This window comes from Mauremys reevesii, linkage group 22 (genome assembly GCF_016161935.1).
Source record: "Mauremys reevesii isolate NIE-2019 linkage group 22, ASM1616193v1, whole genome shotgun sequence".
NCBI lineage: Eukaryota > Metazoa > Chordata > Testudines > Geoemydidae > Mauremys > Mauremys reevesii.
The window spans coordinates 22084487-22106522 of NC_052644.1; the positions used below are offsets into that span (position 1 = coordinate 22084487).

The 22036-nt window shown below is 70.7% G+C and overlaps 2 protein-coding genes across 11 annotated transcripts; one reads left to right on the forward strand and one right to left on the reverse strand.

The window, feature by feature from the left end:
• The first annotated feature begins 812 nt into the window (after positions 1 to 812).
• Positions 813 to 6938, forward strand: TSKS (testis specific serine kinase substrate). 2 transcript variants are annotated; one of them, XM_039510029.1, is made up of 11 exons: positions 814 to 1158; positions 1282 to 1495; positions 2021 to 2116; positions 2189 to 2272; positions 2347 to 2430; positions 2927 to 3114; positions 3420 to 3515; positions 3859 to 4008; positions 4358 to 4493; positions 5818 to 5942; positions 6776 to 6938. In XM_039510029.1, exons 1-11 carry the CDS (start codon positions 995 to 997, stop codon positions 6882 to 6884), a joined length of 1446 nt encoding a protein of 481 aa, XP_039365963.1. In that variant the 5' UTR covers positions 814 to 994; the 3' UTR covers positions 6885 to 6938. The 2 variants fall into 2 exon arrangements, with proteins under 2 accessions (XP_039365964.1, XP_039365963.1); XM_039510030.1 differs by lacking the exon at positions 3859 to 4008 and having other exon boundaries at positions 813 to 1158.
• Positions 6939 to 7088: 150 nt separating this feature from the next.
• CPT1C (carnitine palmitoyltransferase 1C) lies at positions 7089 to 21341 on the reverse strand. 9 transcript variants are annotated; one of them, XM_039509979.1, is made up of 19 exons: positions 19571 to 19699; positions 18710 to 18872; positions 17720 to 17859; positions 16912 to 17083; positions 16248 to 16349; positions 15722 to 15859; positions 15484 to 15561; positions 14821 to 14928; positions 14525 to 14609; positions 13493 to 13688; positions 12837 to 13025; positions 11804 to 11909; positions 11427 to 11543; positions 10964 to 11128; positions 9355 to 9489; positions 8864 to 9016; positions 8175 to 8288; positions 7611 to 7696; positions 7089 to 7575 (listed from the first exon to the last, which is right to left on the reverse strand). In XM_039509979.1, the coding sequence occupies exons 2-18, from the start codon at positions 18848 to 18850 to the stop codon at positions 7619 to 7621; spliced, it is 2217 nt and encodes a 738-aa protein (XP_039365913.1). In that variant the 5' UTR covers positions 18851 to 18872; positions 19571 to 19699; the 3' UTR covers positions 7089 to 7575; positions 7611 to 7618. The 9 variants fall into 9 exon arrangements, with proteins under 9 accessions (XP_039365913.1, XP_039365908.1, XP_039365906.1 ...); XM_039509974.1 differs by lacking the exon at positions 19571 to 19699 and adding an exon at positions 7825 to 7917 and having other exon boundaries at positions 18710 to 18850; XM_039509972.1 differs by lacking the exon at positions 19571 to 19699 and adding exons at positions 7825 to 7917; positions 21242 to 21341 and having other exon boundaries at positions 7532 to 7696.
• Between the last annotated feature and the right edge of the window lie 695 nt (positions 21342 to 22036).

Below are 22036 nucleotides of genomic sequence, written 5' to 3' on the forward strand. Positions count from 1 at the left end.
GAGAAAGAGTGACACCCTGGGGGGAGGGCGGTGTCTGGCTCCGGGCCTTCCAAATGCTATTCCAAAGCTAGTGCCCTCCGTGGCCTCCCCCAGCACCCTCGGGAGCACAATGCTGCATTCCGCAAACAGGGAAACTGAGGCCCAGCTAGCGGGCACTCGATCTCAGATCAGCCCAGCCTAGCCAGGAGCCCTAACCACAAGCCCAGCCTCCGGGTGCAGACACAGCGGACTCCTGGGTTCTTTGCCTGGCTCTGGGAGGGGAGTGGGGTCTAGTGGTTAGAGCAGGGGGGGCAGGGAGCCAGGACTCCTGGGTTCTTTCCCTGGCTCTGGGAGGGGAGTGGGGTCTAGTGGTTAGAGCAGGGGGGGGCAGGGAGCCAGGACTCCTGGGTTCTTTCCCTGGCTCTGGGAGGGGAGTGAGGGCTAGTGGTTAGAGCAGGGGGGCAGGGAGCCAGGACTCCTGGGTTCTTTCCCTGGCTCTGGGAGGGGAGTGGGGTCTAGTGGTTAGAGCAGGGGGGGCAGGAAGCCAGGACTCCTGGGTTCTTTCCCTGGCTCTGGGAGGGGAGTGGGGTCTAGTGGTTAGAGCAGGGGGGTGCTGGGAGCCGGGACTCCTGGGTTCTATTTCCCCTCTGACCTTGGCCCCACTCCTACCAACTGTGGGATCGGGTCCTTTGGCAGCACCCGTCCCCCTGCTTCGGACGCAGCTCTTACCGTGCAGCAGAACGGGTGCTATGACACACCCGCCAGCCCCTTCCCCTTGAAGAGCCCGTGACCTCACAGAACTCTGCCGGGGGGGGCGATGTCATGTGGCACTTGTGAGGTCACAGGGAGCAGCCGGGCGGAGTCGTGGCGAGAGCCCTTCGCACGAGGGGCTGGCACCGGCCCCCCCACCCCAAGCTCCAGCCCCTTGCTCTAGTGAACTCCCCTTCCCAGCCACCTGCCCTTGGCACGAGGCCCTCGGCGGAGGAGCCCCCAGGGGCCCGGCCCGGTTCGGACCATGGCCAACGTGGTGGTGAAAACCATCTGGCAGTCGAAGGAAATCAACGAAGCCGGAGACCCCCCCTCTGGGGCAGAGACCCGAGCCCAGAGCACCCGGGACCTGCTGGGCAAAGCCGGCCCCAAGGCCTTCCCCAAGAAGAAGAAAGCCGTGTCCTTCCATGGGTCAGGCCTGGGGGGTGCTGGGGCTGGCAGGGCCGGGGTTGGGGTGGCACTGGCTGGGCTGGGGGGGAGAGGAGAAGGCGGCTGGGGGGCCCGTGTGGCTGACTCCTGCCCCCCACCCCACAGGGTGGAGCCCCCCCCGGCCAGCGAGGCCCCCCCCGGCCACCTGAACCTGAAGCGCTCCTCCGCCTGCACCAACGTCTCGCTGCTGAACCTGACGGGTGACGACTCTGAGTCCACGGACGACGGGGCCGGGCGGGGGGCCGCCCCCCTCAGCCCTCCCCTGCCCTCCGGGGACCCTGCTTGGTCTGAGGATGACACAGACCCCCCCACCCCACTGGTGAGACCCCCACCGCCCTGGGGACAACGACTCCCTGACCCCACTGGTCAGACCCTCACTGCCCCAGGGGGACCCCACCTGGGGACACCGACCCCCCCACCCCACAAGTGAGAGCCCCACTGCCCCAGGGACCCCACCTTGGGACATCAGCCCCTCCCACCCCGCTGGTGAGACCCTCTCACCCTGCCCCCTGGGACCCTGCCTGGGGACACCGACCCGCCCATGTGAAAAGAGCCCCCCAAGACCTCCCCCATCAGGAAACCCCCCCGGTCACGCCCTTCCAGCCTCCCACCAGCCCCCATGGGGTCCCTCCCCCCTAGGGATTAACACTGACTTCTACAGGGAGCCCCCTCCCACCTGGGAACCCCCCACCCCCATAGGGACCAACCCTGGCAGGACACACATTCCCCCCCCCCGACCTTGCCCTATACAGGGGATGGTAGAATTTGCTCCTTGGGTCCCGGGGAGGGGGGAATTCTGTGCCGGGGGTCCCCCCCGACCCCCCCTCACCATCTCCCCCTACAGGACATGGTGAACAGCGGCCTGGTGCGCGCCAAGGACTCCGTCACCAGCCTCAAGGAGCGGGCGTCCCGGGTCAACCGGCGGGTTCAGAGCCTCCAGGTCTGTCTGCCCCCTCCTGGGGGGGGTAATGGACCCTCCCCCTGCTCACCCCCCACTCTGCCCCCCCTGCAGAGCGAGTGCTCGATGCTGTGTGACAACCTGGAGCGCCGGCGGAGGGAGGCCGAGGACCTGGAGAAATACTGCACCCAGCTCCAGGTGAGGGGGGCCCCAGGCCGGAGGGGGGTACCCAGCTCCCCGGGTCGCTAACCCCCTTCCCCCCCACAACACAGGAGAGTTGCCATAAGGTCAGCCAGTCGGTGGAAGATGCCGAGATCAAGACCAACGCACTCAAGAAAAGCTCCGTCCTGCTGGAGGTGAGAGCATGGGGGAGCGGGCACTGCTGGGGGGAAGCTCGCAGCACCAGGGTCCCAGCGGGGGCACTGCTGCGAGAAGCTCGCAGCGCCAGGGTCCCCAGCCGGGGCACTGCTGTGGAAAAGTTCTCAGCACTGGTATCACTGACTGTGGGCACTGCTGGGGGGAAGCTCGCAGCGCTTGGGTCCCCAGCTGGGAGCACTACTGGGAGGAAGCTCACAGCGCCTGGGTCCCTGGCTGGGGCACTGCTGGGGAGAAGCTCACAGCACCCGGGTCTTAAGCTGGGGCACTGCTGCGGGGAAGCTCGCAGCACCAGAGTCCCCGGCTGGGGCACTGCTGCGGGGAAGCTCGCAGCACCGGGGTCCCCGGCTGAGGCACTGCTGCAGGGAAGCTCGCAGCACCGGGGTCCCCGGCTGGGGCACTGCTGCAGGGAAGCTCGCAGCACCGGGGTCCCCGGCTGGGGCACTGCTGCGGGGAAGCTCACAGCCCTGCCCCCAGGAGAAGCTGCGGACGCTGCAGCAGCAGGCGCAGGGCGGGGAGCTCGGCGGGCAGGAGCCGGAGCAGCGCGCGGCCTCAGAGATCGCCAAACCCAGCCAGGACACGGCGGGGGGCAGCCCCACAGACCTCGTCGGCACCCCACAGGGGGTGCAGGGCAGGGAGCCGGGCTCTGCGCTGGAGGAATCCAGGTGAGGGGAGGGGGATGGGAGGGGAGTCAGGCTAGGGTCATGTGGGGTGGTTGGGGGTGGTGGGGAGTTGGGGGAGGGGACCAGGTTGTGGGTTGGGGGCATCCTTATACTCCCAGCCCAGGCATGGGGCTGTGGGCCGACCCCTCTCCCCAGGCAGGGGCCCTGCTAGCCCAGCCCCCCATATTCCTCTCCCCAGGCAGGGGGCTGCGGGTGACTGGGGGGGCACCAACCCCCCGATCCCTCTCCCCAGGCAGGGGGCTGCGGGTGACTGGGGGGGGCACCAACCCCCCGATCCCTCTCCCCAGGCAGGGGGCCGTGCTGCGGACGATCGAGCGGCTGGGGGCCCAGTGGGAACGGGGGCACCAGGAGCTGCAGGGCCGGCTGGACGAAGCCTTCAGCACGTACGTAGGTCCCCCCCCCAGGGCGCTGCCGCCCCACGTCCTTCCCCCCAGGGCACCCTCCCTTCCCCCCTCCTACACCCCAGGGCACCTCCCCCCACCTCCTTCCCCCCAGGGCACCCCCCTCGTCCCCACCCACATGCCAGGGCACCTCCCCCCGTGCCATACCCTCCCCGCAGGCTCTAGCTCCCCCCAGGGCGGGCGGCAGGCAGTGGGTGCAGGCGGGCAGCAGACTCAGGCTGGCAGTGGGCGCAGGCGGGCAGCAGACTCAGGCTGGCAGCAGACTCAGGCGGGCGGCAGTGGGCGCAGGCGGGCAGCAGACTCAGGCAGTCCCACTCCCCGGCAGGGCGACCCACACGGCCCAGGCCCTGAGCCAGCTCCGCCCCGAGCTCGAGGGGCTGCGGCAGGTCAAGCCGCTGCTGGAGGACGTGGCCAATCAGCTGCGGAGACTCAGGGCCCTGGAGCTGCACGACCGGCCCCCCCCCAGCTGTGCCAGGTACCAGCTGCTGGGGGAAGGAAGGGGCTGGGGGGGGAGTGAGGGGCACCGGCAGGGCTGGGGGGGGCAGGGCTGGGCTGGGGGGGGGAGTGAGGGGCACCGGCAGGGCTGGGGGGGGGAGTGAGGGGCACCGGCAGGGCTGGGCTGGGGAGTGAGGGGCACGGGCTGGGCGCAGTGGGGGGGCGGGTAGGGAGCCCAGGTCTGGGCTGGGCTGGGGGAGTGAGGGGCACCGGCAGGCGCAGTGGGGCGGGTAGGGAGGCCAGGGCTGGGCTGGGGAGTGAGGGCACCGGCAGGGCTGGGGGGAGGGGCAATGCCCTGCATTTTCTGTGACCTTTCCCCCCCCCCCCAGCCAGGGCTGCGTCAGCGCCCAGAGCCTGGGGCAGATGGTGGAGCGCGCGGTGACGCCCCTGCTGGAGGAGCTGAGGCACTGCGGGCTCCCCCCGACCCCCTGCCCCGCCTGCCAGCGCCTGCAGACAAAGATCCGGGTAAGGGGCGGGGGGAGGATGTGGGGCCCCAGGGCGTCTCTCGGGGCCCCAAGCCCCCCCACGACAGGAAAGGGGGGTGCTGCAGCGAGACCCTTCACAGGCTGGGACCTCCAGCCGGGCCCCCCCCCATGGTACCGCACAGCTCCCCTGCCCCACAGCCAGGGCCCCCCCATGGTACCGCACAGCTCCCCTGCCCCACAGCCAGGGCCCCCATGGTACCGCACAGCCCCTGCCCCACAGCCAGGCCACCCCATGGTACCGCACAGCTCCTGCCCCACAGCCAGGGCCCCCATGGTACCGCACAGCTCCTGCCCCACAGCCAGGCCCCCATGGTACCGCACAGCCCCTGCCCCACAGCCAGGGCCCCCATGGTACCGCACAGCTCCCTGCCCCACAGCCAGGCCCCCATGCTACCGCACAGCTCCCTGCCCCACAGCCAGGCCACCCCCCATGGTACAGCACAGCTCCCCTGCCCCACAGCCAGGGCCCCCCCCCATGGTACCGCACAGCTCCCCTGCCCCACAGCCAGGGCCTCCCCCCCCATGCTACCGCACAGCTCCCCTGCCCCACAGCCAGGGCCCCCCCCCCCATGGTACCGCACAGCTCCCATGCCCCACAGCCAGGGACCCCCATGCTACCGCACAGCTCCCTGCCCCACAGCCAGGGCCTCCCGCCATGCTACCGCACAGCTCCCTGCCCCACAGCCAGGCCCCCATGCTACCGCACAGCTCCCTGCCCCACAGCCAGGCCCCATGCTACTGCACAGCTCCCTGCCCCACAGCCAGGCCCCCATGCTACTGCACAGCCCCCTGCCCCACAGCCAGGCCCCCATGGTACCACACAGCTCCCTGCCCCACAGCCAGGGCCCCCATGCTACCGCACAGCTCCCTGCCCCACAGCCAGGGCCCCCCCATGGTACCGCACAGCTCCCCCGCCCCACAGCCAGGGCCCCCCCCCATAGTACCGCACAGCTCCCCTGCCCCACAGCCAGGGCCTCCCCCATGCTACCGCACAGCTCCTGCCCCACAGCCAGGGCCCCATGGTACCGCACAGCTCCCTGCCCCACAGCCAGGGCCCCATGGTACCGCACAGCTCCCTGCCCCACAGCCAGGGCCCCCATGGTACCGCACAGCTCCCCTGCCCCACAGCCAGGGCCCCCCCCCAGGGTACCGCACAGCTCCCCTGCCCCACAGCCAGGGCCTCCCCCCGCTCCACCGTTTCCCTGTCCCACACTGGGGGGCCTCCCAGTGCCTCCACGCTGCCCCCCCTGCCCTCCATTCTCCCCAACGTAACGAGGTCTCTTCCCCCCGCACCCCCGGGGCAGGAGCTGGAGCAGGCCGCGTTGGAGACCCACGCACGAGCGGAGACCCTCAGCTCCAACCTGCGCCTGGCCCAGGACGAAGCCCTGAGAGCCAAGACCTACGTGGAGCGGGTGCGGCTCAGCCCCCAGTGAGTCACCCCCCCCCTACACTGGGGCAGATGGGCCAGTGGAACTACCCGACACTGGAATCTAGGGCTTGGAGGAACCGGGGTCACTCTGCCACCCTCGCCCCTGTATGTGTGGGGTGACCCCAGGGCTGTGGGTCAGCTGGGGGGCAGGGGAGAGGAAAGCCCCACATCCGAGCACCACCTCTGATCTTCCCCGTCCCGCCTTTACCAGGTCAGACCAATGGGCCGTCTAGCCCAGTGACCTGCCGAAAGCGGCCAGGTCCAGATGCCATTAATCCCGTCGCCGGCTCCCAGCTCCCGAGGTTTGAGGACCCCCGAGCATGGGGCTGCCTCCCTGGCTAATAGGCTTTGACAGAGCCACCCCCGCGCTCTCGTTCATTCCTGAGCCCCGTTACCGTTTTGGTCTCAACATCCCCTGGCAGGGAGTTCCCCAGGTTAACGGCGCGTTGGGCAAAGAAATACGTCCCCCGGTTTGTTTTAAACCCGCTGCCTGGCACTGGCCTTGGGGGACCCCTGGTTTCTTGTGTCCGGTGAGGGGGTAAATACCAGCACCCGAGTCAGATTCTCCACCCCAGGGCCTGCGCTCGGGTGGGGTTTTTGGCCCCCCGCTGCCTTGAGCGGGAGCAGCTCCTGCAGCCCCCAGGGGTTTGTACGGCTGGTCGGGATCCTGTTTTCCTCTCTGCACGACTCGGCTGCTAATCCACCCTTGAGTCCTCCACTTCGACTCAGTTTACCAGATCCGGGCGGGAGCTTCCCTCCTACCTGGGGCGGCCCCTTGGCAAAGGCTTTCGGGGAGTCCCAGGACCCTGTCGTCTCTTTCTGCCCCCCTGCAGGGAGAAGCCCCCCGGCCTGGACCCCCTCCACGCCCGGCTCAGCTCCCTGCAGGCCCAGCTGGCCCAGGACGGGGGGCCCCAGCCTCCGGTGCCGCCCCAGCCGCGCTGACTCCCACCGCTGCCACCAATAAAGCGCCCGCCCTGGCCCTGGGCCTGCGTCTCCGCCCCTGCGTGTGTGTCTCTCTGTGGGGAGAGGGGGCAGCAGCCCGGGGCTCTGCCGTGGGGTGGGCGAGGCGCTCTAGGGCAGATATCGGGGGGAGGGGGGGCAGGCAGCTAACGACCCCCCCGCACCGTGACAGAGGACTCTCACGTTCGTCGCTGTTGGGCCTTTATTACCTGGCCGCAGTTGCAGCCAGCGACTCCAGGCTCAGCCCCCCACCCCCACCCCCACAGTCCCCCTTTAAAAATAACACAAAAGCAAACAAGTGGGGGGGGGCTACCGTAGACACCCCCTCAATGGCTGCAGCCCTGGCTGAAAACCCGTTTTGTGGGGGGGGGGGCGGGGAATAAAAATGGCAACGTCTCCCCCCCCCATTTCCTGGGGGCCCATGGGGTAGCTGAACTGTCAGGCTCTGTGGAGGGGGGGGTCAGCAGAAGGGGGGGCTTTGTACCCAGCCTGAGCAGGCCCCCCCCCCCGCGGAACCAGCCAGCACCAGGATGGGGAAACGCCCCCCGGGAGTCACCCCAGCCCCCCACTCCTATGCTCCCCCCCCCGCAGACGCACCAGTGGGGGGCTCTGAACACAAACACAGCCCATGCCCGAGCGGGGTCTCCGTGCCCCATCGCTTTATTGGGGCGGGGGGGAAATCCAGCCGCCCCCCCCGCCCGCAGCGCGTCTTCAGGCTACTTGGGGGGCAGGTTGAAGAGAGCCCGGAGGTCGAGCAGAGCCGTCCGGATGTTGGCCCCAAAGCGGTGAGCGTCCTGGGGGGGAAGACAGGACGGGTTAGCTGGGGGAGAGGTTTTTGCCTTGGGGGGGGAAGGGGAGGGATAGACGGGGGGGCGGGGAACAGGCTGGCGCCCCCCCACCCCCACCCCTGGCCTCCACTCACCGTCTCAGGGCTAGAGAACTTGCAGGAGACGTGAAATGTGATGAGGTCTTCGCCGATGATGATGTACGACACCCCGTAGCCGTTATCGTCCACCTGGGGGGCAGAGAACCCAGGAGTCCTGGCTCCCAGCCCCTCCCTGCTCTAACCACCAGCCTCCTCTCCCCGAGCCAGGGAGAGAACCCAGGAGTCCTGGCTCCCAGCCCCCCCTGCTCTAACCACTAGACCCCACTCCCCTCTCAGAGCTGGAGAGAGAACCCAGGAGTCCTGGTTCCCAGCCCCCCCCCCGCTCTAACCACTAGCCCTCACTCCCCTCCCCGAGCCAGGAGAGAACCCAGGCGTCCGGCACTCACCGGCCCGAAGCCGCCCCCGCAGGAGATGTAGTCGGGGTGCTTCTTGAGGTCGAAGAGCTCGAGCTGCTGGATGGGGGTCTGGCTGGTTGACAGGCCCCACGGCTCTGACAGCACCTGGGGGGCGGGAGGGGCACAGTCCTGATCGCCCTGCCCCCAAGACCCACCCCCTTCTGCAAGGCCCACCCCTTCCTGATTCAAGCTCCGCCCCTGGACCCCCACCCCACACACCCAGCCCCGCCCTCTGGATCCTCCCAGTCTGTGCCCACCCCGCCCCTCCTCTTCAAGCCCCGCCCCTCTGGTACCCCAAGCCACACCCCCTCCCTGAGATCGCCCCACCTCCTTGGTCTCCCAAGTTCTGCCCAGAGACTGGCCCACCCCTGTACCCCCAAACCCCGCCCTCCTGGAGATTGCCCCTTCCCCTCTTCAAACCCCACCCCTGTACCCCCAAACCCCGCCCCCTCCAGGAGATTGCCCTCCCCTCTTCAAACCCCACCCCTGTACCCCAAACCCCGCCCCTCCTGGAGATTGCCCTCCCCTCTTCAAACCCCACCGTGCCCCAAACCCCGCCCCTTCCTGGAGATTGCCCTCCCCTCTTCAAACCCCACCCCTGTACCCCAAACCCCGCCTCCTGGAGATTGCCCTCCCCCTCTTCAAGCCCCACCCCTGAGCACCCCCCCACACCCACGTACCTCCCTGAGGAAGGGGGAGTCCACACCCAGGTACTTGGAGACCACGTAGAGGCAGAAGAGGTGTCGGTCGATGCCCGCGCCCGTCATGGCCCGGCGGTACAGGGTCTGGTGCTTGGCGGCCGCCACACGGAACAGGGCCAGGCGCTGGGCGGCCTGGGGGCACGGACGGAGGCGGGAGTGAGGGGAAGGACCAAAGGCAGCTGGCACGACGCTGGGGATAAGCCGAGGGCTTTGGGGGCAGAGTGCTGGCCGGGCAGAGGCTCGGGGAGCGCCGGGGAAGGCAGCGTCGGCAGTTCTCTCCGCACTGAGTTCGGGGGCGCCGGACGCCACCCCCCGGCTCCACCACCCGCCTCTCCCGCCGGCGGGAACCCCCCGGAAGCGGTGGGGGGCCCCCCAGACTCCCCTGCCCCCTTTACCCCTCCCCCACAGCCCCCGTCCCGCTTTGGCAGCCGGGTCCCCCGAGGTGGGAGGCCCCTGCTCCCCCGACTCACGCTCTGGGTGGAGTCCGTCATGGCGCGGACGAAGCTGCAGGACTCGATGGAGCAGGAGCGGACGGTCTCCGTGCGCCCCTCGCGGAACAGCCGCGTCATGGCGGCCTCGTAGGTCAGGCAGAACTTCCCTTTGTCCTGCGGGGCAAGGGGGGGGGCTTAGACGGGGACCCCTCGCCCGGCGCCAGGACATGGCCCCCGGGGGTGGGGGGGGCACACTCAGGCCGTGGGGCAGGGGCCGTACCCGGAAGTGCGCCAGCTGCAGGGCCAGCTGGATGAAGCTGCCGGGGCTGGGGCAGGCTGTGGGGCAGGGGCTGGCCGTGGGGCAGGCTGTGGGGCAGGGGCAGGCCGTGGGGCTGGGGCTGGCCGTGGGGCAGGGGCCGTACCCGGAAGTGCGCCAGCTGCAGGGCCAGCTGGATGAAGCTGTCGGGGCTGGGGCAGGCCGTGGGGCAGGGGCTGGCCGTGGGGCAGGCTGTGGGGCAGGGGCTGGCCATGGGGCGGGGCCATACCCGGAAGTGCACCAGCTGCAGGAAGCTGTCGGGGCTGGGGCTGGCCGTGGGGCAGGGGCAGGCCGTGGGGCAGGCTGTGGGGCAGCGGCCGTACCCGGAAGTGCGCCAGCTGCAGGGCCAGCTGGATGAAGCTGTCGGGGCTGGGGCTGGCCGTGGGGCAGGCCATGGGGCTGGGGCAGGCCGTGGGGCGGGGCCGTACCCGGAAGTGCGCTAGCTGCAGGGCCAGCTGGATGAAGCTGTCGGGGCTGGGGCAGGCCGTGGGGCAGGGGCTGGCCGTGGGGCAGGCTGTGGGGCAGGGGCTGGCCGTGGGGCAGGGGCTGGCCGTGGGGTGGAGCCGTACCCGGAAGTGCGCCAGCTGCAGGGCCAGCTGGATGAAGCTGTCGGGGCTGGGGCTGGCCGTGGGGCTGGGGCTGGCCGTGGGGCAGGGGCCTGTGCGCCAGCTGCAGGGCCAGCTGGATGAAGCTGTCGGGGCTGGGGCTGGCCGTGGGGCAGGGGCTGGCCGTGGGGCAGGCTGTGGGGCTGGGGCTGGCCATGGGGCAGGGGCCGTACCCGGAAGTGCGCCAGCTGCAGGGCCAGCTGGATGAAGCTGTCGGGGCTGGGGCTGGCCGTGGGGCAGGGGCTGGCCGTGGGGCTGGCCGTGGGGCCGGGGCTGGCCGTGGGGCTGGCCGTGGGGGTGGGGCTGGCCGGGGGGTGGCGCCGTACCCGGACGTGCGCCAGCTGCAGGGCCAGCTGGATGAAGCTGTCGGGGCTGGGGCTGGCCGTGGGGCTGGGGCTGGCCGTGGGGCAGGGGCCGTACCCGGAAGTGCGCCAGCTGCAGGGCCAGCTGGATGAAGCTGTCGGGGCTGGGGCTGGCCGTGGGGCAGGGGCTGGCCGTGGGGCTGGCCGTGGGGCAGGGGCTGGCCGTGGGGCTGGCCGTGGGGCAGGGGCTGGCCGTGGGGCAGGCCGTGGGGCAGGGGCTGGCCGTGGGGCAGGGCCGTACCCGGAAGTGCGCCAGCTGCAGGGCCAGCTGGATGAAGCTGTCGGGGCTGGGGCAGGCCGTGGGGCAGGGGCTGGCCGTGGGGCAGGCCGTGGGGCAGGGGCTGGCCGTGGGGGCGGGGCCGTACCCGGAAGTGCGCCAGCTGCAGGGCCAGCTGGATGAAGCTGTCGGGGCTGGTGCGGCATTTCTTGATCAGCCCCTTGCCGAAGTCCTTGAAGGCGAACGTGTGGAAGTCGACGTCGTCGGCCAGGGCCTGGGCCGCCCGCAGGGAGCCCTGGATCACCCGCCGGCACTGGGGGGATGGAGGGCGCGTGTCAGACCAGAAAGCTGCCCCCAAACGACCCCCCCGCTGTCTCGACCAGGCCCCGCCCCGATTCCTTTGGCTCCACCCCCACTCAGGCCACACCCATTTTCCTTTGGCCCCACCCATCTTTATTTGGCTCCACCCCAGGCCCCGCCCAGCTTCAATTGGCTCCACCCCAGGCCCCGCCCCTGCTTTCCTTTGGCTCCATCCTCCTTTGAGACCAGCCCCCCTCGCCCTACACACCCCACCCTCAGCCCCTCCCGTGCCCAGGCCCCGCCCGGCTCACCTCCTCGGGGATCTCCCACTGCAGTTTTTGGGGTGGGGAGATGCTGGGGTCCAGCTCCCCCTTGCAGTGACCGTCCGCGCCATAGCCCAGCTGGAAGACGTCTGTGGCCAGCGTGTACTGCGGGCAATGGGGGAGACGCAGGCAGCTGAGAACCCAGGCGTCCGGCCTCCCATCTCCCCCACCCCAACCCCTGGAATGGGGAGGGAACCCAGGCATCCAGGCTCCCAGCTCCCCCACCCCGCCCCTCGGAGCAGGGACGGAACCCAGGCATCCGGCCTCCCACCTCCCCCGGAGTGGAGGGAACCCAGGCATCCAGGCTCCCAGCTCCCCCACCCCGCCCCCCGGAGCAGGGAGGGAACCCAGGTGTCCGGGCGTACCTCCCAGAGGTGGCCCATGACGGGGGCGTCGGCCCAGGAGTGCTCCGCGTTCAGGCCAATCTTGCCGTTGCGGAAGACGATCAGGGTGAAGGATTTGTCAAACCACCTGCAAGGGGGCAGCCACGGGGTGAGGCCCAGACCTGGGGAGGGGGGCGCATGGCCGGGGGCGGGCAGGCCAGCCGGGATCCAGGGGAGGGGGGGAGGGGGGCGCTGCAGGGTCCCCCCCCACACCATGGAGACCGAGGAGGGACCCTGGAGTGACTGGAGGATTGCGGGAGTCCTCAGGGGGGCACCTCCCTGCTGGGGGTCCTGGGGTGGGGGCAGGGAAGGTGGGAGGAGCTGGGAGGTACTGGGGCCTGGGGGCAATCAGTGGTGGGAGTTAGGGGGGGCCCCAGAAGGGCTGGGGGTTGCCACCCCCACCCACCCGTCATAGGGGGCCTGGGGAGTGAAACGCGGGTTATTCGTGGGGGGGGATCTCACGGGAGCGGCCAGGGAGGAGGCTGGCGGGATTGGGGGTCTTCAGGTGGAGCAGGTCGTGGGGAGTTGGGAGGTCAGGGAGGGGCTGGGGACCGGGGTCCCCACCTGTCGTGGCCCTGCCCGCAGCAGGGCCTTGGCGGAGCGGGGGAGTTGGGGGTTCGGGGGTTCAGGGGTCCCCACCTGTCGGGGCCCTGCCCGTGCAGCAGGGCCTTGGCGGAGCGGGGGAGTTGGGGGTTCGGGGGTTCAGGGGGTCCCTACCTGTCGTGGCCCTGCCCATGCAGCAGGGCCTTGGCGGAGCGGGGGAGTTGGGGGCTGGGGGGTTCGGGGGTCCCCACCTGTCGTGGCACTGCCCGTGCAGCAGGGCCTTGGCGGAGTGGGGAGTTGGGGGCCTGGGGTTCGGGGGTCCCCACCTGTCGTGGCCCTGCCCGTGCAGCAGGGCCTTGGCGGAGCGGGGGAGTTGGGGGCCTGGGGGTCCCCACCTGTCGTGGCCCTGCCCGTGCAGCAGGGCCTTGGCGGAGCGGGGGAGTTGGGGGCCTGGGGGCTCAGGGGTCCCCACCTGTCGTGGCACTGCCCGTGCAGCAGGGCCTTGGCGTATCGATCCAGCGCCCGGCCCGGCTCGGGGCCCAGCAGCCCCTGCTCCGTGGTGTCCAGCGTCAGGAAAAAGGCGGCTTGTTCCACCGCCCGGAGCGACTCCTGGTTCCGGCCCGACCCGAAGTACGTCCGGCGGGCCCGGGCCCACGGCTCCCTGCGGGGGGGGCAGGGGGGGGTCAGCCCGGCCAGCGCTGCCCCTGCCCCCCCCCGCCCCACTGGGTGCCCGGATCCCCCCTTCCCCCCACCAGCTCCCACTCAGCCTCCCCCCCACTTGTCTCCCGTCCCTCTCCCCGGTCCCATCCCCAGGTCCCCACCTGCCCCCACCCCATAGGTCCCGTCCCCTCCGGTTCCCATCCCCAGGTCCCCACCTGCCCCACCCCCATAGGTCCCGTCCTCCTGCCCCCATAGGTCCCATCCCCACTGCCCCCACATTCCCATCCCCAGGTCCCCCCACCTGCCCCCACCCCCATAGGTCCTGTCGCCCCTGGTTCCCATCCCCTAGGTCACCCCCACCTGCCCCCATAGGTCCCGTCCCCCGCATTCCCATCCCCTAGGTCCTGCCCATTGCCCCCCCAGTTCCCATCCCCCTAGGTTCCCCCCTGCCCCCCCCCCCGCTCTCACCGGGGCCCGGCGGTCAGGGCGGCCAGGGTCTCCTCGCCGGGCGCGGGGGGCGCGGGGTCGTCCAGGATCCGCTGGAACTGGGCCTGCAGCTCGCGGGGGCCCAGCAGCCGCCCCCCATGGTACAGCCCCACGCGGAAGAAGCGGCCGGCGTGGAAAACAGCGATGTGCCGGCTGTCCCGCCGGTGCTGCAGCGAATCTGGGGGAGCGGTGTGGGCTGGGCGGGGGCGCCTGGCCGTCCCTCCCCGGGCAAAACACCCGGCACCAACCCCTCCCCTCCTGCAGCAGCCACCCCAGTTCACATCCAGCCCCCCAGAGATCCCCCCACCCTTCTCTGGGGGTCACCCCACTCTGAGACCCCTCCGACACTGGGTCCCCTTAGCCTCTCCCTGGGGGGCAACCCCTCTGAGCCCCCCCAGACCCTCACCCTTCTCTAGGGGTCACCCCACTCTGAGACCCCCCTGACACAGGTCCCCTCAGCCTCTCCCTGGGGGGGCCACCTCTCTCTGAGCCCCACCCGAGGCCCCTCACCCTTCTCTGGTGGTCATCCCACTCTGAGTCCCCCCACTGGGTCCCCTCATCTCCTCTCTGGGGGTCACCCCACTCTGAGACCCCCCCAGCCTCTCCCTGGGGGGGTCACCCCACTCTGAGCTCTCCCCACTGGGCCCCTTACCCTGCTCTGGGGGTCATCCCACTCTGAGACCCCATATACTGGGTCCCCTCATCTCCTCTCTGGGGGTCACCCCACTCTGAGCTCTCACTGGGTCCCCTACCCTTCCCTGAGAGGGTCACCCCACTCTGAGACCCCCCCACTGGGTTCACTCAGCCTTTCCCTGGGGGGCCACCCCACTCTGAGCCCCCCCACTGGGCCCCCCATCCCACTCTGGGGGTCACCCCAGTGCAAGGCCCCCCAGCTGTAAGGGGGGGTGTACTTGCTATCTCCAGGGTATTTAATCCGGTGCAAAGCTTTCACCCCAGGGGTTGAGTGGGAGGTGACCCCCCCCTCGCCGGGGAGGGGGGCCGGGGGGGTCCTACCTGCCTCCACTCCAGGGACACGGGTGGTGTTGAACATGCGTTCGTACTGCGCAGAGCACATGGGCAGGGTGCCCTGGATCATCAGCTGGGGGGGCAGGGAGGGAATCAATCACCCCGAGAGCCCCCCCCCCCATAACGCAGCCCCCTGCCCCATGCCAGGGGAGACCCGCCCCCCAGAGACACCCCAGCCCCCTCACGGCACAGCCCCCTGCCGAGGCTCCTCCCCTCTCTGCCCCCCGACCGCCCCCCTTGGCCAGGTGCCCCCCCCGTCGGCTGCGCCGCCGGCCCCCCCTCACCGGTTTGATCTGCTCGCGGTTCAGCAGCCGCCGGTAGAGCAGCACGGCATGGACCCCGTTCCCCGCCCGGGCGGCCTGCAGGGGGGTCGGGGTGACGTACAGGAAATCCTGGGGGTGGGGGGGAGAAGGGGGTTAGGGACCGGGCTATACATGGGGGCCCCCCGACGCCCCCCCACAGGGCCAGAGCAGGGTACAGGGAGGGGGGCCCCCATGCCCCCCCACGGGGCCAGAGCAGGGTCCAGGGAGGGGGGCCCCCGACGCCCCCCCCACGGGGCCAGAGCAGGGTACAGGGAGGGGGGCCCCACACACACCCCCACGGAGCAGAGCAGGGTCCAGGGAGGGGGGCCCCCCACGCCCCCCCACGGGGCCAGAGCAGGGTACAGGGAGGGGGGCCCCCCACGCCCCCCCACGGGGCCAGAGCAGGGTACAGGGAGGGGGGCCCCCGTACGCCCCCCCCCACGGGGCCAGAGCAGGGTACAGGGAGGGGGACCCCCATACACCCCCCCATGGGGCCAGAGCAGGGTACAGGGAGGGGGGCCCCCCCACATCCCCCCCACGGGGCCAGAGCAGGGTACAGGGAGGGGGGCCCCCATGCCCCCCCACGGGGCCAGAGCAGGGTACAGGGAGGGGGGCCCCCACACGCCCCCCCCCGAAAGGACCCACCATGGCGTAGTAGTTGCTGTTAACCATCAGGGGGCCCCGGCCCCGCAGGTAAACGTATTCTTCCCACCAGTCGCTCACCTGGGGGGAGGACAAGGGTAAAGGGAGTCAGAGACCCCCCCCCACGCCCCTCCTGCAGCACGAGCCCCCCCGAGCCCCCACCCCTCGCAGCACAACCCCACCAAGCCCCCAGCACGGTGCCCCCGAGCCCCAGCACGGTGCCCCGGCCCGGCTCACTCACGTAGTTGGTGGCCCACCAGGACTTGAGGGTGAGGTACCACTGCAGCCGGGGGCCCAGCGAGCGCTCGAAGTCCCGGCCCAGGGCGGCCGCGCGCTGGAAGTGCGAGTCCGACAGCAGGGGGCGCATCGACTCCAGGTACTGGGGGGGCAAAGCCGGGGGGAGGCCCCCAAACCGGGGAGTGTCAGCTCCACTGCCCCCAGCCCCCCCGGCACGGCCCATGTGCCCCCCAGGAGTCCCCCTCCACCAGCGCCAGTCCCCCAGAACCCCACTCCCCCCAGGAGTCCCCTCCACCAGCGCCAGTCCCCAGAACCCCCTTCCCAGACCCCCAACTCCCCAGGAGTCCCCTCCACCAGCGCCAGTCCCCAGAACCCCCTTCCCAGGACCCCCAACTCCCAGGAGTCCTCCACCAGTGCCAGTCCCCAGAACCCCTTCCCAGGACCCCCAACTTCCCCCTCCAGCAGCCCCACGGCAGTCCAGACCCCGCCCCAGGATTCCCCAGCCACCAGCCCCCCCCGCGGTCACTCACCCGCTGCACCGTGTCGCTGACGGGGGGCACGGGGAGCCGTGGCAGGGAGGCCTGGTAGCTGTACAGCATGGGCCTGCGGCCGGCAAAGATCTTCACCAGCGCCTGGGGGCAGAGCAGTGACCCCCAACCGGCCAGCCGGGAGCGAGCCCCCGACCCCCAGGCCTGCCAAGGACACACCCAGGCGGGGGCACTCGGTTCCAAGCCTTCCCCCTCCCCAGCCCCACGGCACCGCCCAGCTCGGTCCCTGCCCCCGATAGTTTCAGCCCCCATCCTAGCTCCTGCCCCCACACCATGGTACATGCCAGGCCTGAGCCACAGCAGCGTGGGGCACCCCTGTGGCCCATCGCAGCCCCAGCCCCCATGGGGCCCCCAGAAGAGACCAGCCCCCACCTGCAGCCCAGGATGTACCACCCCCCACATGGCCCCAAGGCCCCTAGCACATCCCAGCCCCTGCCCATGGGGTCCCCCAGAAGGTACCAGCCCCCCCCCCGCAGCCTCAGGACATAGCAGCCCCCCACATGGCCCCAGGGCCCCTGGCACATCCCAGCCCCCCCGGGGCCCCCAGCACGTCCCAGCCCCGCCCGGGCCCCCAGCACGTCCCAGCCCCCAGCACGTCCCAGCCCCGCCGGGCCCCAGCACGTCCCAGCCCCGGCCCGGCACCTACCAGCCAGCACTTGGTGGCGTGGGAGGGGCGCCCGTGCTCCTCGCCCATCCAGCCGTGGTAGCAGAGCAGGGCCCGCAGGGCCCCCCGCATGGTCACCACCAGCCCCAGCCACAGCAGGGTGGCGAAGGCCCGCGCCCCCAGCCCCGCCCGGGCCGGCTCCGACAGGTACGCGCTGCGGGGGGGGCGGGGTCAGCGGGGGGGCCACCCCCTCTGCGGTGACCCCCCGAGCCCCCCAGCCCAGCCCCCTTCCTCAGCCCCACACGCCCCCCAGTGCCCCCGAGCCCCCCAGCCCTGCCCCCTTCCTCAGCCCCACACGCCCCCTGGCCCTGCCCCCTTCCCTCAGCCCCTGGCCCTGCCCCCAGTGCCCCAGGCCCCAGCCCAGCCCCTTCCTCAGCCCCACACGCTCCTGGCCCTGCCCCCTTCCTCAGCCCCTGGCCCTGCCCCCAGTGCCCCAAGCCCCCAGCCCTGCCCCCTTCCTCAGCCCCACACGCCCCCAGTGCCCCCAAGCCCCCAGCCCAGCCCCTTCCTCAGCCCCACACGCCCCTGGCCCTGCCCCCAGCCCTGCCCTCCTTTGTGCCCCCAGCCCCGCCTCCTCCGCCCCAAACACTCCCAGCCCAGCCCCTTCCCTCCCCCAAATGCCCCTGGCCCTGCCCCGACCCCTCCAGTCCGCCCAACACCCCCAGCCCCCTTCCCTCAGCCCCCTAGCCCTGCCCCCCAGGCCCTCCTCAGTGCCCCCGAGCCCCCCAGCCCTGCATCCCTCCCCCAGCCCCACACGTATCCCTGGCCCTGCCCCCCATACCCCCCCCACCTGGCGGGCAGGTGCTCCTTGATCTTGCCGATGAGCCCCCTGGAGGGGTCGAGGCGGGAGGCCTGGCTGGCCAGGATGGCTGCGGCCATGACCAGCCAGCTGGCCGGGCTGGCGGGGAACACGCCCGTCACCAGGCTGTTCTGTGGGGGGAGACGGGGGTCAGCGGGGGGGGGGGGAGAGCCGCACGGGGCCAGGCCGGAGCCCAGCTCCTCCCCCCCAGCTCCCTGATCCCAGGTCTGACCCCCCAGCTCCCCCCCAGCTCCCTGCTCCTCAGTCTGACTCCCCAGATCCCCCCAGCCCCCAGATCCCTGCCCCTCAGTCTGACCCCCAGCTCCCCCAGCCCCTGCTCCTCCCCCCTGCCCCCTGCCCCCAGAGATCCTCTCCCTCTGACCCCCCGGCCCCCCAGCTCCCTGCTCCTCAGTCTGACCCCAGCTCCCCAGCCCCCAGATCCCTGCTCCTCACTCTGACCCCCAGCTCCCCCCAGATCCCTGCTCCTCACTCTGACCCCCCAGCTCCCTGCTCCTCACTCTGACCCCCCAGCTCCCCCCAGCTCCCTGCCCCTCAGTCTGACCCCCCAGCTCCCCCCAGCCACTTAGGGATCTGGGGCAAAAATTGGTCCTGCTAGTGAAGGCAGGGGGCTGGACTCAATCCCTTTCAAGGTCCTTTCCAGCTCTAGGAGATTGGTATATCTCCACTTATTACCTCCCCCCAGCCCCGAGATCCCTGCTCCTCACTCTGATCCCCCAACACCCCCCAGATCCCTGCTTCTCAGTCTGACCCCCACTCCTCACTCTGACCCCCAGATCCCTGCTCCTCAGTCTGATCCCACAGTTCCCCCTCTAACCCCCAGCCCCACAGTCTGACTCCTCGCCCCCCCAGCCCGCAATCTCTGCCCCAGTCTGACCTCTTGGGTAACTCCCAGCCCCCTGCCCCTCAATCTCCCCCCCACCCCACAGCTCCTCCCCAGCCCCAGTGGGGTCTCCCCCATACCCGGAGCCGGGTGATTTTCTTCTTCCAGGAGCGCAGGCCGGCCAGGTAGACCTGCTTCAGGGCCGCATGGCTGAGCCGCAGGTCGACCCCCTCAGGCGAGACCGTGAACTGGAAGGCCACGGCCTGGTGAGCCTCCGCCATGGCTGGGGGGCGCTAGCGGGCGCTAGGGCAGAGAGAGAGGGGCCGTCGGGGGCGGGCACTGACATGCCAGGACGCCTGGGTCCTACCCCGGTGCTAACGGGGGGCTGGGAGTCAGGAGACTAACCCCCCTAAGGCTCTGGGGAGAGCCCCAGACACCCAGCCCCCACCCCCCACCCCAGAGGGGTCCCCATATATCCAGCCCCCGCACCCCACCCCAGAGGGGTCCCCATATATCCAGCCCCCGCACTACACCCCGGAGGGTCCCTGGACACCCAGCCCCCATGACTCACCCCAGAGGGGTCCCCATATATCCAGCCCCCACACCCCACCCCAGAGGGGTCCCCGGACACCCAGCCCCCATGCCCCACCCCAGAGGGTCCCCATATATCCAGCCCCCACGCCCCACCCCAGAGGTGTCCCCGGACACCCAGCTCCCGTGCCCCACCCCAGAGGGGTCCCTGGATACGCAGGCCCCACACCTCCATCACTCCCCCGTCCCGCCTACGCTGGGGACTTGTCCGTGGGGTCATTCCCCTCCCTGGTCAAAGCCAGCCCCATATTTACAGGCTGGCTCCAGCCCAGCCTGGCTGCCGAGCCCATGGGCGCAGAATTGTGCGTAGGGACCTGCCGCCGGGCTCAGCCTCCCTGCACCTGCCCCGTGGGGATCAGCGGAGCTGGGGCTCCCGGCGCGTCTCACTCTGGGGCAGGTACCTGCCGTACCTGGGCACTGCCAACGGGCCCAGACCTGCCAGCAGCAGCCGGTCCAGCCCCAGCTCCGCAGTGACCTCACCCCGACGCGCTGCTGAGGTCACAATCCAGCACCCCGGCATGGCAGGGCGGGGGGGTGGAGACATCTCAGACTCCCAGGGAGTGGGAGGAAGGAAGAGATCCCATCTCCCCCACCGCCCGCTCTAACCACTAGCCCCCACTCCCCTCCCAGAGCCAGGGATGGAACCCAGGAGTCCTGCCCCCAGCCCCCCAGCTCTAACCAATAGGCCCCACTCCCCTCACAGGGCTGGGGAGGGAACCCAGGCACGTCACAGCCCCATCCCTAACCCAGATCAGCCCCCCCCGGCCCCCAATCGCACCAGGCTCTCCACAGCCCCTGACCCAGAACGGAGCCCCCCGGCTGGGCACTGCCCAGCCCCACAGCAGCACGCAGTCCCTGCCCCGCAGCCCTCCCAGTTTAAGCAGATCAAAGCAGGCTCGCTGTACCTCTGGGGAAACAGGCTGGGAAGGATGGAAGAGGGGAATAGAACCCAGGAGTCCGGAGGCCAGCTGCCCGGTTGTGCCTGGCAAACACGTCCCCAGCCAGGGACCTTTACTCCCTGGCTCCCAGGAGACGCTCTGGGGGCTGTGACCTTCCCCGCACCCACAGGAAGGGACCTGGGCTCAGATAGAGCGGGGGTGGGGAGAGCAGAACCTTGGTACTCAGGACGCCTGGGTTCCATCCCCGGCTCCGGGAGGGGAGTGGGGTCTAGTGGTTAGAGCGGGGGGAGGGGCTGGGAGCCAGGACTCCTGGGTTCTCTCCCAGGATCGGGGGCCCTAGTGGGTTAGAATGGGGAGGCTCCAACCCACTAGACCTTTCACTGCTCCCAAGGAACCCAGGAGTCCTGGCTCCCAGCCCCCTCCCCCGCTACACCCCCCCTACCCATCTGGGCCCCCCCACCCCGCACTCAGCACCCATCAGTCAGAGACGGCCCAGGGAGCCTCCCCCCCTCCCCCTGGGGATCCCGGCCCCAGCGCCGCGCCCCCCCCTCCCCCTCACATCCCATCAGCCCCTGAGAGACAGGCTCCCCCGGGGGCTGGAATCTCAATTCAAAGGATATCGATGGGCTGGGGAAACACACCGCCTGTCAGCTCCCCGAGCCGGGGAGAGAACCCAGGAGTCCTGGCTCCCAAACACCCCCACACACACCGCTCTAACCACTAGACCCCGCTCCCCTCTCCTCCAGCCATAGAGAGAACCCAGGAGTCCTGACTCCTAACACCCCCCCCCGCTCTAACCACTAGACCCCGCTCCACCCCTCCTCCAGCCATAGAGAGAACCCAGGAGTCCTGACTCCTAAACACCCCCCCCGCTCTAACCACTAGACGCCGCTCCCCTCCTCCAGCCATAGAGAGAACCCAGGAGTCCTGACTCCCAAACAACCCCCTCCGCTCTAACCACTAGGCCCCGCTCCCTCTCCTCCAGCCATAGAGAGAACCCAGGAGTCCTGACTCCTAAACACCCCCGCTCTAACCACTAGACCCCGCTCCCCCCTCCTCCAGCCATAGAGAGAACCCAGGAGTCCTGACTCCCAAACACCCCCCCACACACACACCGCTCTAACCACGCCCCTTCAGCCAGAGAGGGAACCCAGGAGTCCTGGCTCCCACCCCCTCACTCACCTTCCTGCCCGCAGGATCCAAGCCGGGGTGTCCGCTGCGCTGCAAGCGGTTGGCAGCGTCCTGAGACCCCCCCCCAGGCTGGGGACGGGCCCCTCCCCGCTGCCCCCTCCCTGCTGCCCCCTCCCCCACCTGCTAGCCCATCCCCCCCTTTCTAGCCTCCTCACCCCCTCGCTCCTACCCCGCCCCTCTGCCCCCCGCCCCACTCGCCCCTCGCCCAGCTGTTCGCGGCGGCGCCGGGGCCTCCCGGAGAACTGGGGCGGGGGGGGGGGGGGGACACGTGTCTGGAGCCTGCGCGGAGCGTCAGAGCCGGGAGGGAGGGGGCGGGACTGAGGGATGGAAGTGGGGGGGGAGAGAGAGAATGGGGGAGGGGCGGGGAGGGGGCGAGAAGAGGGGAAATAGTGGGGGAGGGGTGGGGCTGGAGGAGGGTAATTGTGAGGGTGGGGAGGAATGGGGAAAGAGGAGGGATAATAGTGGGGAGGGGAAGGCTGGGGGAAGGGTTGGGCCAGAGGGGAGGGGTGGGGCTGGAAGAGGGGTAAGAGTGGGGAGGGTTGGGCAGGGGGGGCTGGAGGAAGGGTAAGACTGGGGAGGTGGGGCTGGAGGAGGACGAGGAGAGAGAAGGGGCGAGCGTGGGGCAGGGGTCACAGGGGGAAGGGGGGGCTGGGGGGGCACAGCCCCCAGGACTCCCAGAGGAGGGGGACGCCCCGTGCTAGCCCTGGGCTCTGCCAGAGGCCAGAAGGCAGGACGGGGGGGGGGGAAGTTGTTTCCTGGGGGCGCCGTGGGGCAGGATGGGCCCAG